Source organism: Psammomys obesus, unplaced genomic scaffold (assembly GCF_907164565.1).
Source record: "Psammomys obesus unplaced genomic scaffold, mPsaObe1.curated_primary_1811, whole genome shotgun sequence".
In the NCBI taxonomy this organism is placed as follows: domain Eukaryota; kingdom Metazoa; phylum Chordata; class Mammalia; order Rodentia; family Muridae; genus Psammomys; species Psammomys obesus.
The window spans coordinates 2303010-2326983 of record NW_026596149.1 but is presented as its reverse complement, the minus strand read 5'-3'; the positions used below and the strand labels follow the sequence as shown (position 1 = coordinate 2326983).

Genomic DNA, 23974 nt, shown 5'->3' with positions numbered 1-23974 from the left:
ACACAAAAATAAAGAGAAAACAAAATGAAGCATACTAATACAAAGAATCTAGCAAGTCATAAGACAGTAAGAAAATAAGAACAAAGAATTACAAACCAGAATAAAGAACATAACGCAAAAGTAAGTGTTGGTATAATGTTCTTGCCGAATATATACAATTCACCCTTGTTCATTCAAATGCTGATTTCTCTACCCCGCTATCTGGTTTTGATCTGGACATTGCATTGTGATGTTTATTCTAAGCATCACCTGTCTCAAGTTTGTGTAAACATGTCACCATTTGTTCTCTGTACTGTCAATAAAACAACTAGCCAATGCTGAGCAATGGAGAGAATAGGGTGGGACATCCTGGTCTGGAGGGGAGGAGAAGAAAGGGGGTGGGAGGAGTTGTAGAGGAGAGATAAGCAGTAGAGGACTTGAAACCAGGAGGAGAGATGAACCGGACCTAAGATATGACTAAAAGCAAGTATAATATAGGAGATCTGAATGGGAGGAAACTATGAGGCCTTGGAGGATTAGGATGGAGTAATTATTTACCAGTATTGTGCTCTAGGTTAATTAAATAAATCTTAGTCTCTGTGTGGTGGTTTGGGTATACAGATGGTTTAGGAATAACCACTGTTTGACTAAAAGATAATTCAACAGTAAATACTAATAATCAACAAGCAAGCCTTTATCCTTCAGCAAGTACTTTAAAGTGTAAATAAATTAAAGTTAGTGACAAAGCTACTTGTGTGTTGGCATCGTACGTGCTCTGTGCTCATAAGCAATAAGGACATCCAACTCCTCCAAATGGAGGGCTCTCATCTCAGTCAGCCAGCCTTTTTGGCTGACTAATCATCTGAAGTATACCAGCTGCATCCTTCAAGTACTTGCTGTAGCAGCCTGTAACCTTTCACTTGATGACTGCAAGATCTTTGCCTGCATCCTGAGCAGAAGCAATACGTTCAAGTATCCTAATTTCACATCCAATAACTTGGAAAAGGTATATACTCAATGTGAAAGACTCTGTGCCAGCCAGACTGCATTCTGAAGTACTTAGTGTTGGCCAACTTGCCCCCGCAGTGAGCAATGTTGGGTCTACCATTCTGATGTTCTTAGGCCACCTAGACATCAGCTCCAATGACTTGAAGGATGAAGAGCTGAAGGTTCTCTGTAGGGCTCTGACTCTCCCGGACAGTTTCCTGATGTCACTTTGAGATATTGTCTCATCACACTAGTGGCCGCCAGGACCTGGCTGAAGTCTTCAGTGGTAACCAGCACCTGAAGAGCCTATGGGTTTCAAACAAGCTGGAAGACACTGGTGTGAAACTGCTATGTGACAGTATAAAACATCCCAACTGCCGCTTAGAGACTCTTGGGTTGGAAGCCTGTGTGCTAACGAATGCCTGTTGTGAGAACCTTACTTTTACCCTGAGTAAGAACCTGTAGGGGATCAACCAGATGAAGAATGCCTTGCACTACAGTGGGCTGGCTGCGCTGTGTGAGCCTCTGAAACAGAAAAAGTGTGGCCTGCATGTCCTGAGACTGCCAACTACTGAGTTTGGTAAGGAAGCCTGGCATTTCTGTTGTTGAGGAAGAGAGAAATCCCCACTTGACCATCCCAAGCAGTGTGTAAGCAGAAGTTGAAAACAAGGGTAGACATTCTGATGCAAGAACCTGGGTATATTCTAACCCCAAAGTACTTCAAAAAAAAGAGTGGGATCCTTATGTTGGCCCACTGTATAAAAAAATTACAAATCACTAACATTCCAACGAGATATGATTTGTTTGCCCCCCGCCAATTCAGATGGGTGTTTTTGCAAGCTAGTTGTGGCCTTTTGCTTCCACCGCCATCTCAGCAGGCTGTTCAAAGACCTTCTTGTTAAAATGCTGGGGTGAAGCTGCTGTGTGACACTACAAACACCCCAACTGCTGCTTAGAGACTCCTGGGCTGGAAGTCTATGAGCTAACATTACATTCTTCCCACACTAGTATCTTAAGCACTCAATAAAGTGTTAAGTATCTTAAAGAGAGAGAGAGAGAGACTCATGATAGCCTGAAGGACGAACATGGGCTGAAAGTTTAAAGATAACAAAAGATTTTCCCTGCAATTGATAAACCAAGGAGAATGGAGACAAACCTCACTAACATCAGACAAAACAAATTTGGTTAAATAATTGTTTTCACAAAAGACAGAGGTCACTGCATTATAATCAATTTATGCAAAGGACTTAATAGTTGTAAACATATAATCACTCAGCATTGGGAAACAAATACATAAAGTAGATATAAAATATACAACCACTGAAGACAGAAATAACAATATGATAGCATAGGTGGTTTGGTAACCCATTAAATTTTTGTCTGTTGAACCCAGGACTTTACATATTCTAGGCAAGTACTCTACCACTCGGCTACACCCCAGCCTAATATTCCACTTTCAGTAATAGAGCAAACATAAAAGTTCAGTAAAAAAAAAAAAAAAAAAAAACCTGTAGACTTGAATACATGAGAAACAGAAAAAAAAAAGAAGTAATGTGTGAAAATTTTAGGGAGGTGATGAATAATGAGGTGAGAAGAGAAAGGCAAATGAATGCAAACAGCTTGGGCTCTTCATAGGGTGAAGACGTGGATAAGCTAAAGAATGTCAGAAGTGGGAAAAGGTGGTGATCTTCGTCTTATGCCAAGGAGCTTAGGTGGTCCTACATGCATGAAACACTACTTAGACAACGGCAGACAATGGGATCCCTGACCTTATGGAACAAGAAGGGAAAAACAACGAAAACACAAAACCAAACCCAGAAAACAGAAGGCAAATGAGTCAGCAAGCAAGGAGCTCATGTCCACTGAGCTCCCTGGGAAGACACGTCCATTGTCTTCCCCTTGACAAGACAAGGAAACACCCGGCAGTGAACTAGGATTAAGGGTGTATGAAAAGCTTCTCAAACTAAATTGTGGTGCTGGCTTCACAGCAGCATTGGCTTGTCCTTTCAATGGGAACATTTTAAGCTATGCAAACTGCATTTCAACAGAGCTGCTTAATGATGTCAGTACACCTCTGTTTTCAACATACACTAGCAATAAGCCATAAAGATGTGAGAGAAAAGATTACACCTTCTAAAGAAATAAACTATAACATATAGGAATAAATTGGGTGTATAAGACATATAAAACTTCCATAAATAAAATTATAAAACTTTTTTGAAATTCAGAAGACAGAAATAAATAGTAATCCAAGATAACATTCTTGGGTGGGTAAATTGAATACTACAAATAAGAAAACCTCCTCCATAACTCATGAATAAATTTCTGACTAACCAAACTTTAATAAAAGTAAAGAGGAACTGTTGTTGAAGATGATATGACCTCCCAAATTATTTTAGTTCACTTGAAAGAATAAAAAGCTAATAGAATCATAAAGAAGAGACAGATAAAAAAACAAAGCATAAACTTGCTGTGCATTAGAGAGCACTTGCTTAGCTAAAAGATCCTGGATTCCACCTCAGCAAAACACACACACCCTTGTGCACGCACCCAAATGTGTGCATTTGCCACGCACACACAGGCATGTACACACATCCAGAATTAATTGAAAAGCAGTATGAGTCCACAGAGTAAACAGATAGTCACATTTGTTCACTTGAGGTTGCGTCTGCCTAGGCAGCTCTGTCTGGCCTGGAACTAGCTGTATAGACTGGTCTGGATTCAAACTCACAGCGACAGGGAACCTCTGCCTCCCAAGTGTGAGGTTGGAGGCTCTGTCACCACACCAGACTAGCTTATTTTTTTTAAAGATAGTTTTCATATAGAGCCACAAAATATCTAAATAGACTTGAAGTGATTCTAAAGTTCTCAGTAAAGAAAAGATCACAAATGAAGGGAAAAGGAACATCCACTGAATGGCATTCTAAAATGATTCTTAGTTTGGAATTAGTTTGGTAATGGCATTCTGTTATCGCTTTGTTCTACAACCCAAGTTCTTTTCCTAAATTCCCATTTGAAATACTGAGCATGTTTTGTTTGTTTGTTTGTTTGTTTGTTTGTTTTTTCAGAGCTATAGCGAAATACCCTTTTAAAAGAAAACAGCGGTGCTGGCCCAGCGTCCGCAGCTAGGCTGAGGGATGGAGGGTTTCTCCTTGAGTCGAGGGCCGAGTGACAGCGCCTTAAGAAGGAGCGGGCGAAGATGGCGGAGGAGAGCCTGGAGACGGCGGCAGACACGGCCTGCATCGGGCCCGCGCTCAGGGTGTGGAAAACTCAGGTGGATACCTGAAAGACTGACTTGACCCTTGGAAGATGGACGAAGAAGGCCCAAAGATGGTCACATGACAATTGAGGCACTGATGTTCAGGCTTTGCATGATGAACTATTTACCAGTCAGCCCTGAAATTTGAATAAATTCCCCCCTTCATTATTGTGCAAAACCTAAAAAAATAAAAAGAAAAAAATAAAAGAAAACAGCAGGGATGATATGATTTTATTAAGTTTTCTTTTTGCAAATATCTCACATTAAGTTACTTAAAAGTTAAAGTCTGGAACTACGCACCATAGCTGAGAGAAGTTGCTACGTCCTTAACTGACTCTAGGGGGCAGCAGAGAGCCACTCATGTCCTTTGCCGAAAACCATAGGGTGGTGGTGGTTGTGTTTTCAAGGCTCAACTGTTGCATTATGACTAAGCCTGAGCAAAGAGGGTGGCCAGGAAAAGCAAGGCTTGTGAGGTCAAGAGTCAAAGCAAGCTAACAAGCCCAAGTGAGGATTCAAATGGTGACTGTTAATTTAACCTACTATAAACAATTTTTCAATTTCATAAAGCAACTAACCAAAGCTAGTGTGGTTGGTTAAACATGTTGAGCTAGCACGTGTTTATGGAAACTCAGTAATGGGCAGAATTTAGTCATTTCCGTTTTCCTCTCCCAGAAATAGAAATTGTACATATGAAGAGGGGCAGTCATCACTCTGCCATAGTTTTTAACATTCAATGTATGTTAAAAATAGTGTTCCAGGCATTATTGAAGACGTGCATGATGTTCTATTAACTATAAATTTCTGAATAACTCCTATTGTAAACAAAAAATTTTGGAATCAGTGTGTGTGTGTGTGTGTGTGTGTGTGGTAAGAGGGACACGCAGATGCCACGCAGATGCTGAAGAAGGATGTCCCGCAGTCCACACTATTACTCTTCGCTTTGTTGCTTTGGGACTGTCCTTTACTGAACCTGGTGGCCCACAAACCTCAGCAATCCTCCTGTCTCCATCTCCACTCACAGCTGCTGTGGTTACAGGGGCACACGGGCACTGGACAGTGCCCAGGTGCACTGGGACCCCCACTCAGGTTCAGAGACATGTACTCTAACCCATTATACTATCTGTCAAGTCGTGGAAAGTAATTCTATTGAGTTGGCTTTCGGCTCCCTACAGGTCATAGAGAAGAGACAAATGGGTCTTTGTCAAGATGTCCTATTAAAGGTGGGACAACCCAGGGGCAGGGCCAGCCTTTCACTGTGGGAAACATCCAGCTCGAACTCTTCACCTACTGGAACCACACTGCGCTAGAGGTAGTCCCTGCCTGTAAACTGGCTGTGAAAAATGAGGGCAATATGAAAAACAAGCAAGCAAACAAAAGCTTTCTGAGAAAATTTCTCCCCATGTTCACACATATGGGTAGTCTAAGACGTATTTCCGCTGAGAATTACAGTATAGTCAGCACAGAGCAACAGGATCTCTTACCGAGGCAAATGTAGATGTCCTCTGAAGAAACCTCCCTTAGGGTTGGAGAGATGGCTCAATGGTTAAGGCACTGGCTGCTCTTGCAAGGAGAACAGGGTTCAATTCCCAGCATCCACGTGGCAGTTCACAACTGTCCATGACTCTAGTTCCAGGGGACCAACCCCCTCACATGCATACATAGATACAGGCAAAAACACTGAGGCACATAGAAATAAAATAAAATCATAGAAAGGATACCCTTCTCAATCCCGGGGCTCAAAGAACTCTCAGAAGAACATGAGTCATACTTCAAAATTCTAAAGCTCAAAAGTAAATGTCATCTCCTGAGAGAGAGCCAACACTTGCCAGACCCTCAAACATGGAAGATGTGTACGTAAATGTACTAAGACATATTTAAAAGACAATGTGAGGGCTAGAGAGACAGCTACAGAAGCACGAGGACCTGTGTTCAGATCTCAAGTTCCCAGGTAAAATCCAGGCACAATGCGTGCCTCTGTAACCTCATCATGAGGGCACAGACAGGCAGATTTCTGGGCATGCTGGTCAGCCAACAGACCTGAAAAAAGCAAACTGCAGGTCCACTGTCTCAAGGACTTATGCAGAGGATGATGAAAGTAGATTAACATCTTTCTCTGGCCTCTGCAAGGGGATACACTCTCATGTGCACACACATACACACACAAACAAGTAGATAAGAATTAGACTTAATTTGAGTTTAGATCATGCCTATTTTTCTGATGTAAATTTTTATACATTAACCAAAATAGTGAAAATAATAGTTTGCTGTCTACTTATCTACTTCTGTGTTTGGGCAGTGATGAAGGAATCCTACACATTACTGAGCTTGAAAGACTTTAGATTGCCCTTGTAAGAGGTAAAGATGTTTCCTTACACAGTCACACCACCATCATTCCTTTCAATCAATGAATAGTTCATTAAGATTAACTCTTAATCCATCATTCTCCATCCCCCCATCCCTGTCTTCTGATCCTCATCCCCTACCCTACTCCTATTCCATCATCCCTACCCCTATTATTTTTTATTATTATTTATTTTTATGTGTATGGGTATTTTTAATTTTATTTTTTATTAGTTTATTCATGTTGTATTCCACCTGTAGCTCCCTCCCTCTTTTCCTCCAAACCCCCTCCCTCCCTCTTCTCCACCTATGCCCCTTCCCCAGTCCTTCTCCCCTTCCATCTGATCCTAGCCTATCAGGTCTCATCAGGAGTGGCTGCATTGTCTTCCTCTGTGGCCTGGCAAGGCTGCATTCCCCCCCCCCTCCACTCCTGAGGGGGAGGTGATCAAAGAGAAGTCCAATCAGCTCATGTCAGAGACAGTCCCTGTTCCCATTATTAGGGTACCCACTTAGACACTGAGCTGCCATGGGCTACATGTGTGTAGGGGTTCTAGGCCTTGGTCCTTGGTTGGAGAATTAGTCCCAGAAAACACCCCTGTGTCCAGATTTTTTGGTTCTGTTGCTTTCCTTGTGGAGCTCCTGACCCCTCCAGGTGTTTCTATCTCCCCTTCTTTCATAAGATTCCCTGCACTCTGCCCAAAGTTTGGCTATAAGTCTCAGCATCTGCTTTGATACCCTGCACAGTAGTCTTTCAGAGGCCCTCTGTGGCAGGCTCCTGTCCTGTTCCCTGTTTTTCCCCTCTTCTGATGTCCATCTTCTTTGCCTTTCTGAATGAGGATTGAGCATCTTACCCAGAGTCCTCCTTCCTGATTAGCTTCTTTAGGTGTACAGATTTTAGTATGTTTATCCTATATTATATGTCTAATATCTGCTTATGAGTAAGTATATATCCTGTGTGTCTTTCTGCTTCTGGGATATGTAACTCAGGATGATCTTTTCTAGTTCCCACCATTTGCTGAGTAGTATTCCACTGTGTAAATGTACCACAACCTCTGTATCCATTCCTCAACTGAGCGTCATCTAGGTTGTTTTCAGATTCTGGCTATTACAAATAAAGCTGCTACAAACATGGTTGAGCAAATGTCCTTACTGTGTACCTGAGAATCTTTTGGATATATGCCTAGGAGTGGTAAAGGTGGATCTTAAGGTAGCGCTGTTCCTAATTGTCTGAGAAAGCACCAGATTGATTTCTAAAATGGTTGTACAAGTTGACATTCCAACCAGCAGTGGAGGAGGGTTCCCCTTTCTCCTCATCCTCTCCAGCAGTGTTGTCATTTGAGTTTTTGATCTTAGCCATTCTGATGCATGGTGAAATCTCAGGGTCATTTTGATTTGAATTTCCCTGATGACTAAGTGTTTCTCTGCCATTCGATATTCCTCTATTGAGAATTCTCTGTTTAGCTTTGTACCTCATTTTTTTAATTGGATTACTTGATTTGATGCTGTTTAACTTTTAAGTTCTTTATATATTCTGAATATTAGCCCTCTGTCAGATGTAGGGTTGGTGAAGATCCTTTTCCAATCTGTACACCGTCATTTTGTTCTGATAACAGTGTCCTTTGCTTTACAGAAGCTTTTCAGTTTCATGAGGTCCCATTTATTGATTGTTGCTCTTAGAACCTGTGCTGTTGGTGTTCTGTTCAGGAAGCTTTCTCCTGTGCCAATGAGTTCAAGGCTCTTCCCCACTTTTTCTTCTAACAGGTTTAGTGTGTCTGGTTTTATATTGAGGTCTTTGATCCACTTGGACTTTAGTTTTGTGCAGGGTGATTAAGTGTGGATCTATTTGCATTTTTCTACATGTAGATATCCAGTTAGACCAGCACCATTTGTTGAAGATGCTATCTTTTTTCCATTGTATGGTTTTGGCATCTTTGTCAAAAATCAAGTATCTATAAGTGTGTGGGTTTATTTCTGGGACTTCTATCTGATTCCATTGATCCACCAGCCAGTTTCTATGCCAGTACCATGCAGTTTTTAGTATTGTTGCTCTATAGTACAGCTTGAGATCAGGGATGGAGATACCTCCTGAAGATCTTCTATTGTGCAGGATTGTTTTAGCGATTCTGGATTTCTTGTTATTCCATATGAAGGTGAGAATTTTTCTTTCAAGGTGTGAAAAGAATTGTGTTGGTAATTTGATAGGAATTGCATTGAATCTGTAGATTGCTTTTGGTAAGATGGCCATTTTTACTATGTTAATCCTGCCAAGCCATGAGCTCGGGAAATCTTTCCATCCCACCCGTATTCTTATTCCCCCACCCACACCCTCATCTATGTTTAACTGGATATATATATGTATATATGTACATATATATGTTACATATATGTTATATTGAAGAAACAACTTTAATTCTTTTCATTTACAGTAGGCCTTCTTTTCTCCTTATTTACTCTCATCACCACTTAAGCAACTATAGATCATGTATATCGCCCCTTTATTTTTTCCTTTCATCTTTCTGTTTTTCTCCATTATATATTCACTAGTATTTGTGTGTGTGTGTGTGTGTGTGTGTGTGTGTGTATGTTGAGCACTGTACTAAGTCCTAAGGAAATTTTGTGAACAAAAACTTTCATGGTGCCTCCCTTCAAAGGTTGTTCCTATCTCCTTTTGTCCAATGTCTTTTTTGAAAATTACAGAAGTAACCATCTTAAAAGATAAGGCAGCTCTCTTTCTCCTGCTTAGGAAACCCCATGGTCTATGGAATAACTTTAGAGACTTAACAAAAATGGACTACTATGCAGTCCTGTGACCTTGAGCATCTTGGTTAACAGTTTTTGTCTTGTGTTCTTCAGCTACAAGATCAAGATGCTGCTGCCTTTCGAACGCTTACTTTCCTCGAGGTGAGAATAGGTAGAAGATACTTCATCTCTGGCTACCCCATTCAAGACATCCAACCAGATGAGTACAGCTCTAGATGCACAGATATGAGCAGGCTTAGTAGCTAGCTGGCAAGAACACTAACTCAGAAGGCTCTGAGGTAAATCCCTTCTACTATTGTCAACACCACTTTCAGAGGCCTGTCAGGAATTAGAGAGAAATAACCAGCAGACTCAGTTATTAATGTCACCCTCAGAAGCCGCGTGGGGCTAGCAGCTACTACGTGGGCCAATGCCACATCTAGCAACAGTGGCCATGCACAGGTCTCTGATCATACCTCACCTTCTCTTCACATGCTAATACATGTGGGGAGCCATTTTGCTCAACCACTTCACCTAACCAGCACCCCTCCTTCCGGGTTGAGGGGTTAGTACCAAGTAAGTTAGATTTCTATCAGAAATATTCTACTGAATGCTAGTATAACTGTCTGCCTAGACTACCGTTAGATTTCTTGAGTTACTTCTGAAACTATTTCTTTTCTTATTTGCTTTTGGTTTTTGTTTTTCAAGACAGGGTTTCCCTGTGTAGCCTTGGCTATGTTGGACTCACTTTGTATAACAGGCTGGCCCCAAACTCACAGAGATCCTTCTGCCTCTGCCTCCTGAGTGCTGGGATTAAAGACATGCACCACCACACCGGCCTCTGTAACTATTTCAAACAAGACATTGGACAAAAGGAGACAGATAGAACCTTCAAAGGGAGACACCATGAAAGTATTTGTTCACAGATATTTTAATTTTATACCCAGCGTAAGTATTACCTCCTCAGTGATGTCTTCATAAAGTCCACTAGCAGAAATACCTGCTCATTTGTGGTAGTCCCATAAATTCTACTATATGTGTTTATTTTTGCACATACCCACTTATATTTTGTGATTTATTTATGATCTCCTCTCTGCTTACCCCTACCTCAGCTCCACAATGTCAGTATCCAGCATATCATACTATAGAGCATTCATTTGAAGATATTTTATGCCAAGATTTATTTTACTTAAAAATACATTTCTCATGAAATTTATTGCTTTCTTTGTTTTAAAGTTATTAAAATCACTGATTTTTAAGCTATGTACCATGTGAGTTATTTGACTTTTTGACTCTCAAAATGGGAATTTTGTATGATTCAACATAACAAATATGGATAGTGGTTACTGAGGTTTCATAAGGAAATCTCACCTTATCCTCAGACAGTAGGCAGAAGGCTGTGAGCCTACATACTAAATATACTCATGAGAAACAGAAAGTCACAGCAGCACTAACATGCAGCTATCTATTTAATACTTAGATTTAGCCACTAAGGTCTGGGTACCATTATAAAGGTCAATCTACCTTACTCTTGGAGAATGTCTGTCTATGTGGCATGGACACATTTTACAGCAGAGAAATGAAGCAGACTTTGCCTAAAGTCACATAGCAATTAAGTGGCAAAGCAAGGATTTGAACCCAGGCAGTTTACATCCATAGCACTTGCTCTACAACACCCACTATACTGACTTTTAACCAACCCGTGCAAGCAGAAAACCATCAGAAAAGTAATCTATCTGACAACACAATCAAGAAATTGTATGTTTCTGTGAGCATAAGTATCCTATCCTATTCATCAGTTAACAAATAACATGCTTTCTCAAAGACAGTGATGTAAAACACAGCTGCTCATCATGCCGATTGACATTCTGGGTTAGAGGATCAGGGTAGCAATGGCAGAGGGGTCTATTTTTGTTCATAGCTATGGAAGTATTCTAAATGCTGGTAGTTGCTATTATCTGGAAGCTTCTCCACTCATGCATTTGATGCTAGAGTTTAGATGACTAAAATGCTGGCTTCACATGAGCCTGCAGACCTAGCATTCTCAAGTAGACTATATGGGTTGGGTTCTTTGAGCATGGCAGCTGAGCCCAGAGAGAAGTAGTATAGAGACCCAGGCTTCTGAGAATCTGAAGGTAACTTGCAAGGTTTCTTCTTGATCTTGCCTCAGAAGTCCTGCCACTTCTTTTCCTCTTGGTCTTGGTTATGTGCAAGCCACTAAGGCCACCTTTGACTACAGGGAGGGGAACCAGCCCCTGCTGGTCAGGAGAGAAGCAAGGCCATGTTGGAGAAGAACAGGTTACTGAGACATAACAGCATAGGGCCACATCTACAATCACAAATGGCACAGAGACACAAAGTCTGTCTACAGAGCAGTTGGTATTGGGATGTTTTCAGCTTCAAGTACCTGAACAGCCAACAATGGCTTAAACACCAAGGGTTATCATCTCAGAAGCAAAAGGGTAAGCTACATCAGCTACTCAGCAGCATCACTAGAAACCTCTTTTTCTACCTTGTCGCTTCAGCATGTATAATGAATCTCAGTCCTCTGGTTGCTGTGAGCATTCTAAGCTTCAGAAAGGAGCATAGCAATACTAATCCAAGAAGGAAATGGGCCAGCAAAGGTGGATAAAAGACTCGCTGCAAACATGAAGGCCTGTGCTGGGACCCGCAGCACACTGATAAAAGCTGAGTAGGGTGCATGGCTGTATATCCTGAGCCCTTGGGAGAGTGGAGATGAGCAGATCCCAGGAGCTCGCTACCAATCCAACCTAGATCAAACAGTGAGGTCTGCAGGCAATGGGAGATCCTATCTCAACATTAAGATGGAGAGGCTCGCAAAATGGTTCTGCAAGTTAAGGTCCTTGCCACACAAGTCTCATGTCCTGAGTTTGATTCTTTTTGTAAATGTTTTTTAATTCTTTGTGAGTTTCACATCATGTACCCCAGTCCTGCTCTTCTCCCTGCCCCCTCATATCTGCCCTTCACTCTTGTAACCTCCATCACAAAGTAAAACAGACAACAAAACAAAAAACAAAGCATAGAAAACTTCTCATCGTGGAAGCTGTCATGTGTCACAGTGTGTCCCACAGTATATTCCTCTGTCCACACATCTTCTCTCACAAATGTTCATCGTGATGAGTCATTGGTCTGGCTTGAGATTTCTGGCTTCTGTGACACCATCAATATTGGATCCTTATTAGAACTCTTCTAATTATCCTGTTGTTGCCCTATGTCATGGAGATCCTGCAGCTTTGGATCAGAAGGAATTTTATGCATCCCAACTATTTGCAAATGATATAGATTTTGGAATGAGCCAATTCAGAGCCCTGGATGTGGACCTGGGTGGAAGCTGAGCTGGTCAGCCCACTGGCTCTCCCTTGTCTCACCACCAGCGTGAGCTCTCAAGCACTGCCCCAGCTAGGCACCCAAAGCCACTATTGTCAGGAGACAAGGTCAGCTCTCCTGCTCTCATGCCCTAGGGGTGGCTCAGAGCCTGACCACTGTGCTGCCCAGAAAAGGTTCAGGGCCTTTTCCCCCAAATGCTGTAGCCTGTGAGGGGCTGGGAGAGTTCTCCTGCTCTTACCCCCTTGCAGCTGGCTCATCCTTGCCTTCACCATCAGGGCTAGCTCCGCTGCACTGTCCAGGTGAGGTGGAGGGTCTGCTGTCCCAACTACTACAGCCAGTGAGCAGCTCTCCTGGCTGCCTGAGGTGATGAGTGGGTGGGGCATTACCTCTGTGCCTATGTCACCCTGTGGCAGGTGAGTGGCAGTTTCAGTTCTCCCATACTCCTATCCTCAAGACTGGCTCACCACACCCCCGCCATCATGACTGGCTCCACTGTGCTGCTTGGGTGGGGTGCAGGGCACTCTCCAGAGTGCTGCCAACTGTGAGAGATGGGGCTAGCTCTTCAGAGTGCCAAGCCCAAGGAGGGGCAGGGCCAACTATGCACAGCCCCTGGACATCCATGTGGTTCTTGATGGTGCTCAGCCAGGGACAGGCCCTCAGTGGCAGCTTATGCTGAGACCTCACCATGGCCCCAGGTGGCGGGTCTGGCCACTCAAAACAGGCTACTCCTCTTCACCCTCAAGTCTCCAGTTCCATCCCTCTTCATAATGTTCAAACTGCTCCACTTCTCTCCTATCTGAACACCACATGCTTGTACATTGTGGTAGCTCCCGCTGCAGCTGTAAGGCCCCTGGGTGACATCCTCCATCCACGTTCCTTGGCATGAAAACAAGCGGGTATCTATGGCCCACCTGTGCCATAGAGGGCAGGTCTGTGGGTGGCATGGAGGTCCGAAGGTCTTTGTCTTCCTCCTTGTGTGGTGCCTAGATTTGATTTTGATATGATTTTTATGAGTCCTAAGCATAAGACAGCTTTGGCCACCAAGCCAGGAATCGAGCCAGGATGAAGAGAGGACCGCCGTCTGCTCTGTCCCTGATGATAGAAGAGCACCACTAGGACCAAGGTGTCTCTTTGACCATTGCCAGGGGAAATTCAATTCTTAGAACTCACATAAATGTGAAAGGACAGAAACAACTCCACAAAGTTGTCCCATGACCTCCACAAATAAACAAACACACACGAATAAATGTAAGGAAAAAAAGGGTGACATTTTCTCATGGGTTCTGTGCTGGTATTTTTTACGATTTGATGCCAGTTAGAATCATCTGGGAAGAACAGCCCATCTCAACTGAAAAAGAAATGCTTCCATCAGATTATCTATAGGCAAGACTGTGGGGGCATTTTCCTGGTTGATGACTGATATGCAAGAGCCAAGACCACTGAGTCACTGAGTGTTACTGGATTGTGTAAGAAAGTAAGAAGAGCAAGCCATAGAGAGCAAACCAATAAGTGAGAGACCAAAAGATTAAAAATTAGCAGCTATTATTAAGGCCTGAACTAGGTGGGTGGAGAAGTCCAGTAATGCCCTGAGGGGAAGGACCGCCTTACTGCATTCTTTTCCCACCCACTAGAGATACAGTTGCTAGGAAACTGGCCCATCCCCCTAGGGAGGGACACCAGGTCATTATGGTCTGGGGACCTTCTTATAGCCAATCAATTCAAAATGTAGCATTTTGACTAATAGATGCTTGCCAGGCAGGAATCGCCCCTGCTTTGGGCATGCTGGGATGGACCAGAATCTTTAAATCACCCAACTAACCTGAGCATGGGGCACGCTTGGCTTCCACCGATGAATGGGCCCAAGCTGCAGCTTGTAATTTACAATAAAAAGAACCTCATGTATTTACAGCAGAGTCTGTTTATTCCTGGTCTTTTGAGGTTCGTGAACTGGGCAGAACATAAGCAGCATTCTCCATGACCTCTGCTTAGATCCTGCCTCCAGATCCCTTGAGCCCTGTCCTGACTTGATGATCGACTGTGAACTGTGATTAAATCAACCCTTTCCTTCCAAGTTGCTTTTGTTTATAGTGTTTAGCACAGCCACAGAAAGCAGACTAAGGCAGGTTCCTCCCTTTGGCACTAATCCTCTTCCCTAAGCTTTACAGCAACTCATCTGCAGGTCCCATTGGTCAGACCTGACTTTTTCCTGTACCTATGCCATTGCTAAAACAAAATTAAAAACTAGAGTGGAAATATGTTTTCAGATTCTCTAAAAGTCGATGTGGTTCTGTGAGTTTGAAAAGGGGAGAAGATATGCACTAGTGAGAGTGGTGGGAAACAAGCGATTCCAACATCCGCAACAGGCTCTGGAAAGTGCACTCACAATTACCAACTGATGGTCGACCATGAGCCGTGCACAGAGCTACACCGCTGAGGAAGGCACCATCCTTATCTTCTAGCACAGGTGTGAAGTTGTGCAGTTAAATACAGAGATGCCAAATGCCATGCAAAGAGATAAGTGATCAGTGAGCCAATCAGCCATAAGTAATTAATTATCAAAGTATATTTAAACGAAAGATGAAACTGTTGATGTAAATAAAAAGAGAGGCATAAGATGCTTCCTAAGTCTAAAAGTCATCTTGGAAAGTGTGCATCTTTTTTTAGCTGGGCACGGTGTCACACACCTGTAATCCTAGCACTAGGGAGGCAGAGGCAGTCGATCTCTGTGAGTTTGAGGCCAGCCTGGTCTACAAAGCAAGTCCAGGATAGCCAATGCTACACAGAGAAACCCTTTGAAAAAAAAAAGTGTGCATTTTTTTCCCCACTGTGTGACGGAGTGAAGCACCATTGAGCCTGCCATTAGGAAGGTTTCTCCATCAAGGACAGGGGACCATTCATTCACTAGTATTGATGACATGTCTTTTGAACTCTTGTTCTCTGACTTTCTTTTACCCAGTTGCTTCTTCACTAGAGAAATTTGGATGATTTAGGTACTTACCTAGGTGATCAGAAAATGAGATTGCAATTTTCCAGATTCTACAACGTTTTCTCTGTCAGCATGTAATGTTACTGTGAATAGCCTAAGCCCCAATTCTTTTAGATGACCTGAAATTTGTGGAAACATACCTTAAAAGCTGTAAGTACAGACCAGGACCTCAAGGTGAGCTCCACTCCCTGCACGCAAGGAACCGCCCCGCCCTGCTCTTGGCAGCACTCAAAACTCACCATGTACATTCCTTTGATAACAGCTATGGCATCACTTAGCTGCTGCTGAAAGCTTTTTCTTATGATGTCTTCAGTCTGCAAACCAAAAATAAATGCTGTGAACACACTGCACTTCTGGATACAGTCTGAATACCTCCTGGGAAAGAAGGCATAGCAACGACTCACCAACTCTTCAACCTCTTGAAAATTTCAATTTATCACCATTTCTTCTACACTATGCTATTGTAACACATTTAATTTTGTGCTTAACCAAGAGCAATAAAAAAATGCTATGGATAAGGTATAGATAGCTTGACAATGTTTCCTTGTGCACATCAACTAAAGTCTTCTAGAATGTTCCTAAAACATGCTTAGAAAAAGAATAAGATCTATTTACATTCCCATGTTCCTATCATCCTTTTCTTTTGTTTTTAATTTTAACTTTAATTTTAACACATATGGGTGTCTTCTCTGCATGTACCTCATGTGAGTCTAGAAGAGGGTGTCAGATGCTGTTGAACTGTAGCTACAGATGGTTATGAGCTGCTGTGTGGATGCTGAGACTTGTGCCCATTCCCATGAAAGAGCAGGCAGTGCTTGTCACCACTGAGCCATATTTCCAGTCCACAGCTCCTGTACTTTTGGATGGGATAGGCTCATAAAAAGAAGGCTAGCTTTGTTGATCTATAAGCTATAATAATTTTATTACTCAAATAAATTTGACTGTATCTGCTTAGGGTAAAAATGAAGCATTACTTTAAAAAAATACTCTTGATTCTCATAACCATTCCGATTCTAGTATGGTTGTAAACAACAATTCAGTGCTAGAGTCAGAAAGGACTTAACAGACAAATGGCATCCCCTGCAATCTGAGCTGACATAAGAGATTAACCTTGGCAAGCTTATTTTCTGTAATATGTATCTTAGGGATAACAATATTTCCAGTTGGGGATTTGGATAGACTTGAAAATTAAATAAGTGTTTTTTTAAATGCTTGGGAAAGTATTTACTATGATGTGGTCACTAAAATGAGGCTCTTTTTTACAGCTTAGAAATTGTACAAATATATAACTCTGTCATAAATATATATAATGTATATATAATATATAGTCCCACTGTGCACATCAGACTGACTTAAAATTCCTAGAAGCCCTTGAAAAAGTCAGCAGATGTGAAAAAATCATTGAGATCAAGGCAGACATTAATAACATAATAACTGATGAACAACAAAACCAATACAAAGAATCAATGTAACAAAGAGTTGGTTCTTTGAAAAACAAAAGAAAACAAAAGGGAGTTGACAAACTCTTATCCAAACGAATCAAAGAGAGAAGGCAAGATGGATCATGAGGTAAAGGGACAGTCCCACACCTGATGCCTAGAGTCTGAAGCCCTGACCTCACACAGTGGAAAAGATTTCTGACCTCCACATGGGTAACCATGGAACTTGCCGGTCCATCTCCCTACATATACTCAAGCTAGACAAAAGAGGAAGACCTAATTTAATAAAATTAGAGGTTAAACTAGATAACAGATAAGAACGAAATTTAGAAAATCGTTAGCTAGTACCTTTAAATGTTATAATTCAAGAAAATTGAACATCTGATAGAAATGGATAAATTTCTAGAGAAATGTGACCAAAATTAAGCCAAGATGAGATAAACAGTTTAAACGGATCTATTTAATATAATCAAAATACTTTAAATGGAAAACAACAACAACAACAAAAAACAACCTCAAAACATTTTCAGTCAAGTCAAGAACAAGACCAGGCTGTTTACTATCGCTGCGAATATTTAACTAGTTCTGCAAGTCTAGCTATAGCAATAAGACAAGAGAAGGAAACAAAAAGATGTAAGCTTGAGATATAACCTAGCAGTTAAGAGCACTTGTTGCTCAGTTATGAGGATTAGAATTCAGATCCCAGCACCTCCGTATTGAGTGGTTCAGAAACCCGTGGAACTCCTGCTCTAAGGAATGTGACACTCTTCTGGCTTCTGTAGGCACCCACACTTCCATGTGCCCACACATTCACACAGACACATATACACATACACAATATAATAAATATAATATATTTTTAAAGAAGATAAAATAGAAAATAAAATAAATTGATATATCCTTATTTGAAAACAATACAGTTCTATACCTGAGAGATACTAAAGACTTCACCAGAAAAACTCCTAGAATCATCATACAAAAATGAGTAGCCCTGCTATACACCAATAACAAAATACCAAGAAGAAATTAGAGAACCAGTCACAAAAGCCGCAACAACAACAACAATAATAATAATCCTAATAAACAAAACCCTAACCTTGGACTAAACCTAACCTATGAAGTGAAAGATTTCTACAATGAAAACTTGAAAGCACTGAAGAGTGAAATCGAGGGAGACAGTAGAAGATGGAAATACCCTCATGCTCATGGATCAGAAGGACTGGTACTGTAAAAACGGCTCCCTGAAAAACAGCAAACTCAGCCACTGTGACCCCAGACTTCCAGCACTGTTCTTCACAGTCATAGAAAAAAACGATCTTAAAATTCATATGGTATGGTAGCTCAGTATCCAAGTGGGTTCCCTAGTAAGGGGGACAGGAATTGTTTTTGACATGAACTCATGAGCTTCCCTTCCCCCTGAGGGAGGAACAGCCTTGCTAGGCCACAGATAAGGACATTGCAACCATCCTGAAGATACCCGATAAACTAGGGCCAGATGAAAAGAGAGGAGGACACCCCCTCTCAGTGGACTCAGAAGGGGGCAGGGAGGAGATGAGGGAGGGAGGGGAGGATTGGGAGGGAAAGAGGGAGTGGACTACAGCTGGGATACAAGTGAATGTATAAAATTATTTAAAAATAAAAAATATTAATAAAAAATTTATATGGTAGCACAGAAAACCCCTGGGTAGCCAAAACAATCCTGAGCAAGGAGAACAGAACTGAGGTATCACCATGCCCGATTTTAATTTGTTCTTCAGAGGCATGGTAATACAAAGAGCAAGTACTGCACACAAACAGATTTATGTATCAATAGAGGAGGACAGGAAACTGACATATAACTTTTTGCAACTACAGCTGCCTGCCTTTTTTTGTTTGTTTGCTTTTAATGAAGACCCTAAAATACACATTGGAGAAAGGATAGCATCTTCAACAGGTTATTTGGGGACACTAGGCATCAACATATGGAAGAATGAAATTAGACTCTTTGTTGTCTCTTATCCTGCACAAAAATCAACTCCAAATTAATCAAGGACCTTAATATAAGAGCTGACATGCTCAAACTGCTAGCAGAAAGAGTAGAGTCCATGCTGAGATACAAGCTTAGAAAGAACTATACTTCTTGAAGAAATACAACCAATAATTGACAAAATCTCATAAATTCTAAAGCTTCTTTAGGTAAAGAAAACTGTTAACTGAGCGACTAGGCAACCTAGAGAAAGGAAGGAAATCTTTTCTGGCTGTACATCCAACAAAAGATTAGGATCTAGAACCTGCAAAACAAAACAACAAAAGCAAACCATAACAAAAAGTAACCTTCAAGAAACTAAACATTATCATACCAACCCAATTTAAAAATGATCTGTGGAACTAAACAGAAAGTTCTCAAGATAACAAAAATCACAAATGGCTAATAAACACTTTCAAAAGTCTTCAATTTCATTAGCCATCAAGGGCGATGCAAATTAAAACTACTTTGAGATCCTATCTCACTCTGGTCAGAATGTCATCAAGTACACGAAAGATAACAAATGATGTCAAGGGTATGGGGCCAGAACACGTACCTACAGGTGATAGGAGCAGAAAGTGGAACAGCTCTGTTGTAAGGCAATGTGGATGTTTCTCACAAGCTAAAAATAGAACTACCGTGTGACCAAGCTAACCACTCTTGGGCATGTACCCAAAGGACTCCATATTCTCCCACAGTGAGTCTTGCTCATCTGTGTTTATCACTGCTCTCCTAACAACAGTTAGGAGATGGAATCAGCTTAAATGTCTATCAGCTGACAAATGATAATGTAAACATGCTACACACATATACACAATGGAAGTTTGTTCAACAGTAAAGAAAAATAAAATTATGAAATTTTTAGTAGATGGAACTGGAAAATATACTAAGTGAAGTCACCCAGACCCCATAAGATAAATAACATGATCTTATATGTGGATATTAGGTTGACTTTGAGGTTTTTTTTTGTCTTTTTTGTTTGTTTGTTTGTTTGTTTTGTTTGTGTGTGTGTGTCTTTAACTTGTAGTGTCTGTAGGGGTCAGAAGCTGGAGAGTACCTGTGGTGGGAGGAGGGAAAGAGAATGTAAGTTGGAGAGAGAATGCAGAATACATGTGACATAAATGTAGGGCAGGTTCACCAAGATGACTGCCCAAAGATGAGCTGGACAAGGTTGATACCAGTGCACATGCAAAACTGCATGGGGGGAAAGCTTAGGAGGCTGCAACCCCACAAATATAGGCAATCCAGGAAAACTGGGGGTCTGAGAGGTGGTCCTCTCCAGGGAGAAGCACACCAATTGGTTGTCCAATGTCAAATGATCAGCCCTGAAGACATAGTATCAGTTACCCTGTGTGGACTGAGCAGGTTACATTTAGTAATGTTTTTATACACACACACTTCTATATGTATGCAATAGCAATTGTTAAAAAGAGGCCATGAATTTGTAGTAGAGTGAGGACAGGCATATATGTGAGGGTTTGAAGAATGGAAAGGAAATGGGGAAATATGATTATATTATGATATAAAAAAAGCCCCGCAAAGAGTAGGGGAGGGAATTCTGGGGGTTAGAGGCTTGAGAAGGGGTATGGGGGTTGTCAGAGATATTGGGGAGTGAGTGACTTAACCAAAGAAACCTTAAGAAAACCCATTTCTCTCTCTCTCCTCTCTTTTCTCTCTCTGTGCTTAAACAAGTTTGAATAAAGGTACCAGTGGACAATTATTAAGCAAAAGTCTCAATGCCAGATGTGGGACAACTTCCTTTGATCTATAGGTCAGTGAGGCTCCAGAGGCCCCCTGAACAACACAGCCTAGTGTCATTGCTCTGACTTAGCCATTTTAACGAGATGGTAAGATTTCACTCCTGAAAACAGAGAGCATTGTGGTTTAGCGCATAGAGAAATCAACCTGGAACAGACGTGGAAACTTCTCTGCTGAGTAGATTCCATAATGCCAAAAGACACTACTCAGGCCACTGGTGAGCAAATCCATCAACAGACTTACCCAGTGCTACATCCTGTAGGTACAACACTGAGCTGCCACGCAAGATGTAACCACAGGTGTAATCACAGCATGACTGCTATGGGGGGGGGGCAATTGTTTCCTGATTGGATTTGAAGCCTGTTCTACAGGCGAGAAAGCATGCCAGGCACCATTAATTGATCAAAAACCAACGGCTGTGTCTGGAGACATGGCTCAGCGGTTACGGGCACTGACTGCTTTTTCAGATGGCTGAGGTTTGCTTTCCAAAACCCACAAAGATGCTCACAAAATCTCTATAACTCAAGCTCCAGTGTATCAGCACCCTCTTCTCTATAGGCACTGGGCACCACATGCACACAGCAGACATAAGTGAGAAAACACCCACACACACAAAATAATAAAATATTTTTATTATGGTCATAGGCCCTAGGAGCCGGGAACCTACTCCTCCTCCTTTGTTCCACAGACATGTCAAGCTGCCTTCTAAAAAGCCCTAACAGCTTAATGAATAAGACCTTCTAAATATTTGTTTTGAATATCCATACATTAGTGATACTTTGTCAGAGATTTCTTTCCGCAGTCCAGCAGTCGATGCAAAAATTCACAAGCAGTCAAAGTGCTGAGAATAAGTGAACGTTCCACCCTAAGATATCTATGTTACACCCCCCCCAAAAGCTCAGGGGTCATACAAAAGAGAGAGCTGAAAGAGTGTACCTAGCAGAGAATGTGGAGGGGTGCTGCGAGACGGTGCTTCTGGATGACACAGACCACTCTTTGTCAGGATTTGCAATAGCTATGGCTACCTGAACAAGACCTGCAAAATAGCAGCCAGTCAATATTCGCATGTGGGTGCAGGGCTGTTTCATGGGGTCTCATTCCCAGCCGAGGAACTATTGGACGCTGGGGGAAGAAAATTTTTTTTTTTTTTGTGGCTCTGTGGCCACTGATATACTGAACATGTTCATGCAGGCTTCACTAATTGGTTAAAAAAGACAAAAGTATGATGGGCATGAGTTTGACAGTCTGGGGGAGTTGGCGAGACGGACTGGGGTAGCTATGGTTAAAATACCTTGTATATATGCATGAAGTTATTGAAGAGTAAACAAAAGTACTATATTTTTGAACTGCTCAAAAGCAAGCATTGGGCATAGCATGCAAAGTTCTGCTGCCTGCCTGGCAATGTGAGCAAATTCGCCTGTTCCTATCTACCAGTCACTCCAGTGTACATGGTCAGCGTGAGGGCTGCTAGGCCATACGTGAGATATCTGCCAAAGTGCCTGGAGATACATCCTACATAACGCAGTCACACTGGTTAGTTGCTGCTGTCAAATCTGTCCACATCAAACCCAGGATTGACCCATGTGGCAAACAGAGAAAATGGGAGAGCACTTACCTGTTCGTAGTATTTCTTTATTTCTAAAATCTTGTCATGGAACACACTGACGATTTTCCAAGACTCCTCTTTAAGTCGGTCCTCAAACTTCAATTGAACAAAATCTTTGAGGAACCCAAAGTCCAAATTAAGTGATGTAATTATCTACAAAATAAAAGTCATTTATTAGGGTAGAGAGTGAGAACCTGGGTGCCAATATTCCAGCACTTTCCTTGGTTTGGGAATTTGACCTGATACCTGGCTTTTCTTTAAACATTGTCTCTCAGATACGATATATTGGAGATATACTTTGTCTACATTTTCAAAATGGTGCCTAATTTGAAAACTAAGGTATGTCAGTGGAGTGGTATGGTTTGAGTGTGGCCTATTCCTTCCAAAACTTATGTTGGAGTTTAGTCTTCAATCATGAGACATTAAGAAAGTAAAACCTTAGTGTGACTAGGGTATTTACAGGTAGGAATTTGGGGGTGGGACTTGAATTAGATAAAATCTTGGGGCAGAAGAGAGAAAGGTAGCAATGAGGAACCAGAAAAGGAGGCAAAAGCAGGCAAGCCAATGCTTGCAAACTGTGTCTCAAAGAAGGTTCCAAAAGTTTCCATACACCACTGCCATCTAAATTCTCTTGACTAAAATTTAGTTTGGGCACACCTAGCCACTAAGAAAGAAAATTATAATGATACTGCTGGAAAGTGTGTCTTTCTAAAAGAAGACAACAAATTGTCAGGTGTGTGGGAAGGAGACGTCTTCAATAGCTTTTTTCAGTGTAAAGTGATACAGTCTCTCAGCAGGGCAATTTAGCAGTGCCCTTCAGACTGACGAGTGTATGTATCCTCTGACTCACAAATTCCCTTTTAAGAATTTACACCACAGATTTACTGGCTCTTGAGTACATGTAGGATTATTCATCACAGTGAAAGATTAGAAACTACCAAAATATCTATCAATACAGGGATAGCAAAATAGCTGATGTGCATCTTGGGTCTTGGCTGTGCAACAAGGCGTGGGTCCTGGCCCCAGGACCTTGCACCTGCTGGTGAAGCTCTCGGCCCCACTCAGCGCTCTCCCAGCTGTTTTTGTTTTTCTTTCCTTTTTTATTTTGAATTTAAGTTTGACATAGTGTTCGCAAGCTTGGCCTCAAACAATTGATTCTTCTGTCTCAGTTTCCTGATTAGCTGGTATTCCAGGCATGTGCTACTGTATTCAACCATATGGAATGTCTTTATATTTAGATATGGAATGATCTCTAAATAAATAAAAAATAAAAATAAGGCACCTGAGACTATTTGCTGTCGTATGCCAATTCATGTGGTAGGTTTAATAACTCGGTATCTTTTTGTTGTTGTTTTTTGAGATAGGATTTCTTTGCATGTCGACCTGTCTTGTAGACCAAGCTGGCCTAGAATTTGCTGAGATTTGCCTGCCTCTCCCTCCTGATTAAATCTTTCCCTGGGATTAAAGTCCTGTGTTACCAGCACTGGCATTAATAACCCAATGTCTTATATTATGAAATACTCTAACC

The 23974-nt window shown here is 41.6% G+C and overlaps 1 protein-coding gene across 1 annotated transcript in view; it reads right to left on the bottom strand.

Annotated features, from left to right (window-relative positions):
* The window catches only part of CUNH10orf67 (chromosome unknown C10orf67 homolog), a 109513-nt gene that overhangs the window by 73109 nt on the left and 12430 nt on the right, over positions 1–23974 (bottom strand). Inside the window, exons 3-4 of the mRNA XM_055593911.1 lie at positions 22456–22599; positions 15878–15952 (exon numbers count right to left, since the gene is read on the bottom strand). Of these exons, the coding sequence (XP_055449886.1) occupies positions 15878–15952; positions 22456–22599 (219 nt within the window). The remainder of the gene's footprint in view (positions 1–15877; positions 15953–22455; positions 22600–23974) is intronic.